This window comes from Hyalella azteca, unplaced genomic scaffold, assembly GCF_000764305.2.
Source record: "Hyalella azteca isolate HAZT.00-mixed unplaced genomic scaffold, Hazt_2.0.2 contig11783, whole genome shotgun sequence".
Taxonomy (NCBI): Eukaryota; Metazoa; Arthropoda; class Malacostraca; order Amphipoda; family Hyalellidae; genus Hyalella; species Hyalella azteca.
In genome coordinates this window covers 1-11,418 of record NW_025941767.1, presented here as the reverse complement: position 1 = coordinate 11,418, position 11,418 = coordinate 1, and the positions used below count along the sequence as shown (strand labels likewise).

The 11,418-nt window shown below is 39.2% G+C and overlaps 1 protein-coding gene across 2 annotated transcripts; it reads right to left on the bottom strand.

Moving 5' to 3' along the window:
- Window positions 1-750: 750 nt before the first annotated feature.
- On the bottom strand, window positions 751-5,334 carry LOC108665237. 2 transcript variants are annotated; one of them, XM_047882997.1, is made up of 6 exons: window positions 4,848-5,334; window positions 4,327-4,448; window positions 3,848-3,973; window positions 3,348-3,488; window positions 3,025-3,131; window positions 751-2,679 (listed from the first exon to the last, which is right to left on the bottom strand). In XM_047882997.1, the coding sequence occupies exons 1-6, from the start codon at window positions 4,852-4,854 to the stop codon at window positions 2,499-2,501; spliced, it is 684 nt and encodes a 227-aa protein (XP_047738953.1). In that variant the 5' UTR covers window positions 4,855-5,334; the 3' UTR covers window positions 751-2,498. The 2 variants fall into 2 exon arrangements, with proteins under 2 accessions (XP_047738953.1, XP_018007458.1); XM_018151969.2 differs by having other exon boundaries at window positions 3,348-3,491; window positions 4,848-5,330.
- Window positions 5,335-11,418: the final 6,084 nt, after the last annotated feature.

Genomic DNA, 11,418 nt, shown 5'->3' with positions numbered 1-11,418 from the left:
AACTTTACTGCTGCAAACGAAATTACTTCATTGAACCGCCGTTCTTCTACTACAGCATTTAAACTTTTGAATTCAGCTTCCTCTAAAAAAACTGGCCCGATCAACGCCAGTCGCACGTTCAGATAAATTTGAATAAATATCCGCTGACTTTATTCNGTTTTTTTAGTTTATAGCCGTGGCCCCTGGTGTTGGTTCTTGTTTCAAATTCTAGTAATCCTTCAGGGACCTTGTATAAACCATGAGTATACTTGTATACTTTGATGAGGTCCCCACGCAGACGAGTGAACTACACTCGTCTCGTCGAGGTCCCTTTGTGAGTGAACTACACTCACAAGAGATATTTGTAAACGTTATGGTTGAATGAGTTAATGAAATATCCATAAAGCTGCACAGGAGCATGGGCTTCAAACACTACACTGATTCCCTGTATATTTTCTATATACCGAAATATTTCAACATTTATAGATTTTTCTTATTTGAAAACATTGTCAGATACATTCCCGAAGATCAATAATTAAGTGAAAAGATTGCCTCTAAGCTTTCCGTTATGAGTTGTAACTTTTGTTTCTAAGCGATCCATCCATTCACATTGCTCTTAGCCAATATTTAATCGCTGCAATATATCTGATCGTATCGCATCCGACGGCAAAACACGCTGACTCAAATCGTCATGAGTAAGCCAATTGCCAAGACGCCAACGTTGTCCAGATTTGATGACTTGTTGTTTTCACATGGAATAAAACTATTTGATGGTGTTAAGCTTTATTAACTTGCACTTGGGATCAAGCCCGAGATCATATGAAAAATACGATGGCTCCAACATTGAGTTTGATTAATTTTAATCGTTTTCAGATCAGTTGTGCAATTTTATAAACTAATATGAAGTAGACAACTAAGCGATATTTCACACCTACGGTACATATCATTTTGAAATTATCTCTGTTACCTTTCGTATTTATGAGAGTTTTTCTACTTTTTTTTTAGGTATTTTATCATTATTTAGGTTACAGACATGATTTCACAATCTAATAATTAATTCTTAATTTGTGAGTGAAGGGACATTTTAAGTGGAAGTGAATACCGTAGCACATTTCTGGGAATATGATTAGTGCAACTAAAATGAAAATATAATTATACGCATTTCAAATTCATTTGATTACAATATGAAGCAATATATTACAAATGACAAAATTAATCTATGTTCCCGCTATGAAGACAGAACGATATTTTTAATTCTTAGCTTATCCGATTTTGAACCCTTGACTCGCTTCTAATTTCAACACTAGAATATTTGCCAACGAAGCTATGTGGGATGCAAAATACATCTTTGTCTTTGATTAATTTTTCAACGGTCTTTGTGAGAATTTAGTTTCAATCCAAAGACACGATGTTAAACTTATTTTTCGAATTTTTCATCAGGTGGCAATTTCAGCATAATCGGGTATACTCCTGGAGATACCGTTTTTAAAATTATGCTGTATTTTATTGATAGAAGATTTCTTGCCGAACATCTAGAATTTTATCGTAAATAGAAATAATGTTGAAATGTTTATAGCCACATCCGATACTATACTATATTTGAAATTCTTGATCGAACTGCATCAAGTATAGGCTGAACTATTATAATTATGAGCATGACACACACTGTCCCTGTCTCTTTCCATTCCCTAGTCCAAATACCAGAGCATCTTATTCTAAACTGTTCAAAAGTTGAAAGCTGAATATTGACGAGCCTCTAAATATTCGGAATTCATCTTGTTCCCCAAGACCTGAACTCTTAATTTAGCGTTCTCGAACATTATTCGACTGAATATTGGGCGCAGTCAAATGTAATGAAAGGTTTTTCTATGTATTACTGTTCATTGCAGCAGATTCTGCTTGGTGCTGAGGTCAAAATACCAAGATTATGTGCTCACTTAGCATCAATCGGTGCATAATTTATCGGCCAACGCAATTATGAACCTTTCAAGATCCCTGTTTGTGATGCATTAACATTGCCAAGAAAGCACATGTAAAGGGAATAGAAACTAAATAAATAATAAACTTCCACTAGATGGAAGTCTCAAAGGAATTAAAGAGAAATTGAATTCTCCGGAACGATTAGGCTACCTCGCGCCGTTCTCGGCGTGAAAGATTCCTCCCACTGTTTTAAAATGTCCCTGTAGCCTTCATGGGTGAAAAAATTTGGGATGCTAGTGAAGTCAAAACCTTCAGGGATGTAGAATGGAATAGCTGCCTCCGTATAGCGTTTGAACCCAATCTTGGAGTGCATATCAATAGACAGCTCATTATCGTCATCAGTAACGACATAAGATCGAATGCCGTCCTGTCGAAGCCTTTCGGCCAACTGAAGAGTTACGGCTCTTGCTAATCCCTTCCTGCGGTGACTTTCCTTGGTGAATGTAATGCCACAATCCGAATTGTGCTTGTAAATAGAGTAGCTTGCAAGTTCTCCTCTTCCATGACCTTTTATAGCAGAAAGTTCGTACAATTTGTCGTTATCGGCAGCGGATGAGTTTGGTTCTCCTCTGTACTCTGTAGTATATCGCCACTGAAGGAAACGTGACTAATAGCTTGGAAAAGACCTCGACATTTTCACTTGATGCTCCCACCCACCGCGAGAGAATCTCTTCGCTGTAGCTGGCTGCCAGTTCTCCGAAAAAATATCCTTCCGGTAATCTGTGGACACATTGGAAGACCATAGCGGAGCGAAAACTTTTCCAAACATGTTCGAAAAGTCATCAAAATAATACTCTATTCCTCGACAATAACATTCAAAACTAATAAGGGCTTATCCAATTATCTAAGTAATTTTCTCAATTGCAACGGAAGATGAAATATTTCGAGATTATGACGCGTATTGGGGCTTGGTATTGGTAAATTATCGAGTAAATTCTCATTTTTCTGTCCTAACCTAGCATTTAGTTATCAGCCATTGAGATTTCATCTAGCATGATTTTTCACGTTTCGATTATGTTCTCTGTTTCTAATTAAGTTTTTGTTAGTTGAGAAAGAAGTGCTCACTGGGGCACAGGAGGTGCATCCTCAGGGGCCAGGGTCATCGTTATGATGGGTATTGGAGTCAGAAGATGAGACCTTCCTTTTGTAAGTCTTCGCATGATGGCATCCATCTATCGAAAATAACACATAACGCTTACATTAAAAGACATTCGAGCATCGAGAATATACAAGTATTTTCCAAAAATTTTGTTCTCCTTTAGTCCTCTAACCATTAATCCCTTAATAGTATCATGCGGTATCAAACTTGGTTTAAACATGAGCTATTTATCTGCATTTGGCATTGAAGAAATGTCTTCCTTATTTCAGACACAGAGTTTTTGACCAACCTTAGGTTGCAAGTGCAATGGTATTTGCTGTATTGTGTAAGGATGGTCCCAGCTGTCCACTGGGAGCGTCCGGAGCAGGTTGTACACATCGTCGTCTGACAATTTGTTCTCGTCCCAGAAAATCGACAGGGACTTCAGTTCCTTCTGGTTAACAATATATTGAAGCAACAAAGTTTAATAACTGATTTTGACATACTATGCAAGCTTGCAGAGCTGTTTAGATTGGTTCTGTCTTTTAAGAAAGAAATCCAGATAAATAATGAAAAAATATATATTTAGTTAGTCATGATTTCCTGAGGTTGCCGAGCAATGTTGATAATAGATAATAACTTTTGAAACTTACTAATTTGCAAGCTAGGTCCTCTATTCCGTACTCAGCGAGGTTTGCAGTAGACAGAAAATTCTACTAGTGAAATTATGACATCATTATTATTGTTATAATATTGTTTTTACTTTACGTTAGTCTGTCATTAGAGTCGTGTCGCTTATAACAATCGTACCGCTGTTCCAGTGGGTGTGATGACAGCCATATGGTGGCGGTGCACAGCATCGACCGGCGCGTAAAGCTTGACGTCGTAAATGGTGAAAAAATTGTACTTGAGGTGACCGCGCAGCATTGCTTCGATCTGAAGGATGATATACATACTGATGAGAACGTAATGCCCACCATGTCAGATAAACTGCTAGTGGTTACACTGTCTCTTGACTCTCCTTGCATGTATCAGATTATTTCAGTAGATTTCTTTTAAATTAGTTTTGTTGGGAACCAAAATCGTAAACTTCCTGCCCAGATAGTGCTCCTCTAGTTACTATTGTTTTCATGATGATCGTGCATTATAGTTTTGAACTTATATGCAAGATAAGTGTAAAATTGTATTAGTCATATGAAATCTGTACATCTAGATATCACAAGTCGTCAGTATCCATGATAACGTGATCTCCGGGGTTTCAAAAATAGAGTTCAAGCAATGTGACTCACTTGGTAGGAGTGAGGGAGAAACTCGACTAAACCTGCGGCGAAGGCATCAAATTGATCAGAGGGCACCTCGGCCAACGACATCGTTGCTGCTTCACGCGGCGCTTCCGGGTTTGTAATCATGGCTGTACAATTTAATATTATGTAATTCCAAATTAACTTGAATAACACAATTTACCGTAATAATTTATAGATAATTAAAATCATCTAATATGAAATCGCAATAATTTTCTGACAAAATAATAAATAGGCACAGAAATTCACTTTCAAAATTCATGATAGTACTGCTGCGCATCTCCTGAACAGAATACAAAACTCAGATTTACATTTAGTGAATTATTAAATAGTGTTTCACTAGAATTTGAGGAAACGTTGTTACAATATCTCAGCACTTGAATGACTGAACTGAGTCTCCGTTTTGCACTGCATAACTACTTAAACGTTCCCGGAAATCTGACCCAAGTGTCAGATTTCGTTCACGATTCATTGTTCATTTGTTCTGAATTAAACGAGTGGCGGCTTACTTGCCATTAACTTCGCATTTGCGATGGAATTGGCGCAGCAATCTCCAGTACTTCATAAAATATGGCAGTGAGCTTTCTTGTTACTGAGACTTTAAGCGCAATTCGAGCAAAATAGATGGAAAGTGGCCTCGAACACAGACATCTTTCTCCCCACCCAGAGACGCCGGCTACTGCCGACGCACTCGACGCCTCATCGAGTCTGACCTCATCCAGCCGGGTGACTAGTTTTTTACATTTCCGGCGCTGTTGCCACGTTGCTGCAATTATAATTTTGATTTTGGTTTTCTCACTTCGTACGTGGTCCACTTGCAATGCCTCCAATTTTCATCAGATATTTGTTCATCACAATGGTAATTTTAACCGTATTTGATGGAAATCGGTTGTAAGTCCGCTGAAAAACTTTTGACTTGTAAAATCAAACAATCAAGTTACCTTCAACGCCGTGCCCCCGCATGGCGCTACCTCTCCCTAACATAACATCAGCAAATATAGAAATTATAGCTACAATAGCATTGTCGCAAACATCAGCACAGATAGAAATTATAGCTACAATAGCATTGTCGCCAACATCCGTGATGTTGCCTATAGGGGGGCCTAGTGATGGGCAGGGTGGCCTAGTGGTTAAAGTTCAGAGTACCAGGATTAGAGCAGAGAGGCGCGGGTTCGATCCCAGCTCTGTGCGCCAGTTTCTGGTCAGAATCGGCAAGGAGGCCGGGCGGCAAAGCAAAATTGAAGCAGTGAGTTGCGAGTTCAAGCCCGCAACAAGCTGTGGATATTCTGCAATGTTAGGAATCGGTGACAGGCCTACGGTCTAATAAACGCTGAAACCGCGATTATTATTATTATTATTATTTATCAGCACAGATAGAAATTTACAGCTACAATTGCATTGTAAGGGTGCTTATTCCGCCGTTATGTGAATTGCCTGAGGCATTTATGTTGAAGTGGCGTCTTGTGCATGAAATTTTTTAACAGGGAACAGGGCTCTCACGTGCACCGCGGGAAGTTGCGTTCCAAAGCATCCCGCGATATTCGAACATCCGTGAAGTACTAACACTTATTTTCCCACCGATTTGGTCAGTATATTAGTATTTCAGGTGCCTGTGGAGCATTCAAGCGCATATACAGAGATATTACATGGTCTATATTAACTTTAGGTCAGCGACCTGATCAGAACCTACCTAAATTGTTTACAAGATGCGATATTTTTTATTATTATTTTATTATCATATTATTATTTTTTACAAGATAGGGGATATTTTCCATTTATGATAATTTTGGTTATTGTATAACGTTCCTTTACAATAATGAATTTCATTCAATAACTGTTATCTACTTTTTCAATGAGGTGACATCGAATTGTGATTGTACTAGGAAAAGATATTATTGCTAAAATTCATTGGATAGTCGAAATGCTATCTCACGCACGCAAAGTTCGATCAACTCGATGAAGTTGTCTACGTGTTCATAGATCATGGATGCCCTGATTTCTAACTGCATTAGGGTGCCTTTAATGGCATTTCTTACTGAATTAGGTCGCCGAAGTTGACACGCAAATAGGATGATGATTTACTTACTACTATCAAAAATTTTTACTAGTTGAGATGAACCTAATTTAAAACGTTGAGGAACAAAATCATCCAAGATCATATAATAGACACATGGATTATAATCAATTAGATTGGAAAGCGAGTCAAAATCTGACGAATGCGTCATGCAGTTAAATTAAATTAAGTCCACAAAACAAACTATATGTTTGTTTTAAACTCTAAATAAAATGTTCAGTCAATACACGTTTGTACTATAATAACTCGATTAATGGTCACTTGACCAACGATATTCCAAGCACTGGCGATTTTCTTTATATATTATCGACTATAGTCTGTGGTTGACACAAGCGCAACTCTATTTCGCCGCAGCTGCAGGACAGCTTGACTGATAGCAGTATACTTATCACGATTGATAAGATATCAGTGCGATATTCGTCTCAAACGTATCGTGATAATCAGATAATCGTCTAGTCTATATAGACTATGATGCCAAGAGATGCTTTTACTTACGATTATGGGTTTTCGTCGGCAGTTATTCGGACAGAATTAGAAATGACATCGGTACTTTTTGATAAATTCAAGTTACCATACAATGTACGATGTTACATGAAGAAATATACTAGCTACCATGCAGAATCAGCCTCATCCTCTTGCGGGGAATTTTTCCCACCATTGATATTATTTGTAGTTCTTCGTAAAATTTGTTAGCTTGATGTTGTTGTTTTGTTTGTGTCGTATTCAGAGTTTTGTTGTATTCAGTTTTTTTCGTAGTTTAAGTAGGTAGCAAGTATCGGCTAGGATCAGCATTCCTTTATCAGCACCCATATTGTAAAGTCATCCGATATCGTACCGTTATTTAACTCAAAACTGCATAAATTCTCGGTTATTCATTCCAATTCTTAAGTATACAGCGACTTCAGCCAGAGAAGCATCGGGAGATACAGAAGTTCTAAACGTCTTCCTGGCTGCTTTTTCCCTATCTTTTTTTTGGTGTGAATGTTGTTTTTTTCGTATTACTTATTTACGCCCTGTATTCAAATTTTTCTACGCTGCTCTAGGCAATTCAACGATCAATTATTATTATATCAAATTTCGATCCAAGTGAACGAGGTATCTGCTATAGGCCGAGGAACTTGTTTCTTTAGTTGTGACCTACGTTTCAATATCTTTATCTCGAATTTCCAACGTCAAGCATCCAACTGGCCATTTATATTTTCCGCCTGGAGTACCGTCCTTCAACTGATATCCTCTATTTTTCTTATTATGCCTCCTAAATGCATTAAACACTGAGATGCACCAAAATCTAAGGTCTGTATTTATTTATTTGTCATTATTTGATTCATTAGTTAGAGCAGGATGTCAGATACTTATTATTCGATTGATTCATTTTTATTAAGTAGAAATATTTTCCTTCCAGTATCGGGGACTCGTCGGGGCAACATGGAATTTTTAAATACCGCAACCTCTTCATAGATACAAATTGTCAACTCCTAATACATCATGGATCCATATACTACAGTATATAAGAATTTGAATTCGGCTTCCTTCTACATCCGGCCCTATCAATAACAGTTGAACATTCGTATAAATTTCAATAAATATCAGCTGAATCTATTATCTATTTATTTGTCCGATTGTGTGAGCCAAACATAATTAATCACACTCTTCGTCCAGTTGTATTACCAAACTAACTCAAACATGGACATCGCCTTTCTTGATTCGTTGAAGTTTCGCTTCTCCATCTACTGCACTTATCCATCTACAAATTGCTTGGAAGCTTCAAGCGTCTTGTATGCCTTGAATTCTTGCAAGGTGCATTGGCTGACACCAAATAGTTTAGTAAATCACCGTGTGAAACGGGAGGCAGGCTTGCAAAATCTCTACACACCACTACTTTACCGGCACCTCGTTGGGATCAACATCGTTGATGTCGAACTATCTTCTTAAATACCGGTCTCTCGCTGAAGGAAGAAGTTGTGACCATAGCTTAATCCTTTTTGCTTTGCTCTTTCTTTCTCCATTGCCACCAAAACGTCCAAATGTGTAGGAACGAAAGAGTAAGCTAGGGTACGAGTTTGCTACAAAGATGGGGGCGTAGTAACGCGGCGTTGGTACGTAGATACGCGGGAGCTTGGCGAGCCCGATAGAATAGTATTAGCTCTATCTTGACTTCCACATAATAAAAGTTTTCTATGATAGCTATGACGCTGAAAATATTATTGGGTAAACTAAACAATATATTCGATTTGGTGCATTCGCACGTGAATGACAAAGGTTTGATCAATGGTTGAACCAATATTAGTTAAACAAGGGTTTGATCTACTTCGGCGAAGCTACGGCCTGCGCTAGATAATGCAATATTTATATGTAATGACATACGCTACATATCATAAGGATTCTCAAGCGTGTGTACGAAGCGCTCAAAATACAAATTCATCTTAATTTTATCTTTAATTCTGTTGCACAATGCACATCAATGCTTTAAATGTCGTGTGCGTTATTAATCCGGTACTCGTGCAATTAGACGTGTGATTTTCTTCCGATCTACTAAAGTCTCTAAAAAACTAAAGTTATGTGAGTGGCAGCGCGCAGGCTTGACCGCGTGCAAACATTGTTTACTCTCCACGACTGTCAGACGACAATGTTTTAATTATTACTATGTTAGCTATTGTCCTATTGAGCAATATTATTGAACTTTAATAGAGTGTTTGATGCGGCGTGATGCAAGCGCTGGTGATACAGGCGATTGCGATACAGGCGCTGGCGATACAGGCGATGTAAAGAATTGTACAGGACGTAGCAAGTTCACGTCATAGCCTCCATGTAACGAGCACAGGACTACTTCCTGCCTCTCACTTTTAACTAAATGTTACTTATGCAATTTTTCAGTAGCTAAAGTTCAGAGTATTTGGATTGGAACCGACAGAATCGAGTAGCGCGGGTTCGATCCCAGCTCTGTACCGTGTACGACAGTTTCTGGTCAGAATCGACGAGGAGGCCGGGCGGTTAATTAAGCAATTTAAAATTGGAGCAACTAGTTGCGTGTTCGACACCGCAACAAGCTGTGAATGTTCTGAGATGTTAAGAATCGGCGATAGGCCTACGGCCTAATAAACGCTGCAACCGTTTTATTATTAAATGATGTAGTCATTAGGGAAGGAATAGTTTTTTGTGAACAAATTAACCGTTCTATTAGAGATTGTGGTGGGTTAACTCTACGATATTTTCATTCGCCGATTAATTATCACCGCGCCGGAGTTTGAAGTCTAGAACAAAAACTTGTTATAAATGTATACACTTCCTAACCTTTATCGTAGTCTTCTCATAAGAACGTTTAAAGAAGCCAAACAACAAACTTTTGTTCAACTCGACACTTATCTTTTCCTGAATTTCCTGTTGATGTATCATATCTTATTCTAAATCATACAATAAAATTATTTGATGACGAGCCCTCCGTAGACCCGCCGAACTGAAGGACTTCAATAGCCGGTAAGATGGACCTGTTCGCGCGCAGGCGGCGAGAGCCTCCGACGTGTGACGTCATGATGTCCTTGTGGAGCTGATCCTGCAGTCCTGACGGCTGACGTTGACTGAGCTGAGGACTCCAGTGCGCTGACTTTCAGCTCTTCGGTATTCTTCTGGAATTGTGTCGTACCTCAGCTAATGCGCTGCCGTCAGAAGTTGGTGTTGCACTTCCAGGAATTTGTGTTGTGTTTTGTGAGCGTTGGACTGGTTGCTTCCGTCAGGGCAGCCGCAACTATCCATTTATTTGACAATTGATTGTTCTCGATCAAATTATTCACAGTTAATTTATAATGTACAGATTACTAAAACTATTTCTAAGTGTCTGCTTTAGAAACGAATGTCGGCCGCCAGTGCTCTATGCCTTAATGAATACCTGGACCAACCACACGCGCCTCCTTCGTTTGATTCATTGTTGTGGCGACAATATAATTGAGTTTTCGTTACCTAGCGTTGCCGGCGCGAGGGACACGAAATCATCCTTTGATCGTCACCATACCAAAATAAAACTTTAGTTAGCAAAACGTTTGATTTTTTCATTAACAATATGAACAAAATTTAGAGCATGTGACAAACAAAACTGCGCTCACAGCATGTGATGCTCACTAATATAGGATTACGGTGCACGTGGACTAAGCATCACTGCGCATGGCAGCAGCGAGAGGTGCTCATCGATACAGGCCACTAGAGCACGCGGACTGAGTATCACTGCTCACTGTCGGATAATAACGAGAACAATGAATTCAAATCAACAAGAAAACGCCACCCTAGCGAACGAACAACATGAGGTGAACTCGTAATAAAAAAACGAGGCTGCCAACACGAGTACGTGCCGAGAAAACGGGCATGCAACACGCACCTATATCGTCTTGCCGTAGCAGGCGTGCAGTGCAATGTGCATCCGCTGATATGCCTTGGCCAGCATGAGCTGAAGCTTACGAGGTCAGAACATAGCGCAAGCCTTTGGCATGAACGTTAAATTTGAATCCATAAATGCCAACATAAACAGTACAATCAAAACAATATTAGAAAATGAAGTCGTCCAAAAAAAGACGCGTTTCAAGTGGCTTCTAGGTAAGCAAGGACAATCCGGGTAAAAAGTAAAAAAAAGAAAGAAGTAATCCGTCAGGGGTTTCAGCAAAGAAGGAGCTTCTAACAAATGCAGCATCTATCGTTCTTGATCGATGGGTCCAAGTCGCTGGCAGGAGGAGGTTCATCAGTAATCAAAAGATTCGTCTCGCCATCGTATCTGCAAATAAGAAATGAACATACTGCGACACAGAGGTAAATAGTGGAAGGTACTACCTCATCGCTCATTGTCTCCAAAGTGTCTTCAATTATTAACCCCACACCATCTCTCATCACAGCCGTGTAAACCCCATACCATCTTCCACTACAACTGGTCAAACCCCACACCATCTCACACTACAGCCAGTCTAACCCCAAACCATCTCCACTATAGCTGTCCAAACTCCACACCATCTCCACTATAGCTGTCC

Excerpts from the sequence above, each read along its gene's own strand:
- LOC108665237 (XM_018151969.2), bottom strand. Across the intron at positions 3,492-3,847 it reads TCACACCCACTGGAACAGCG|AAGGAACTGAAGTCCCTGTC; the intron begins GTACGATTGTTA and ends ATTGTTAACCAG. Across the intron at positions 2,680-3,024 it reads GATGCACCTCCTGTGCCCCA|ATTACCGGAAGGATATTTTT; the intron begins GTGAGCACTTCT and ends ATGTGTCCACAG.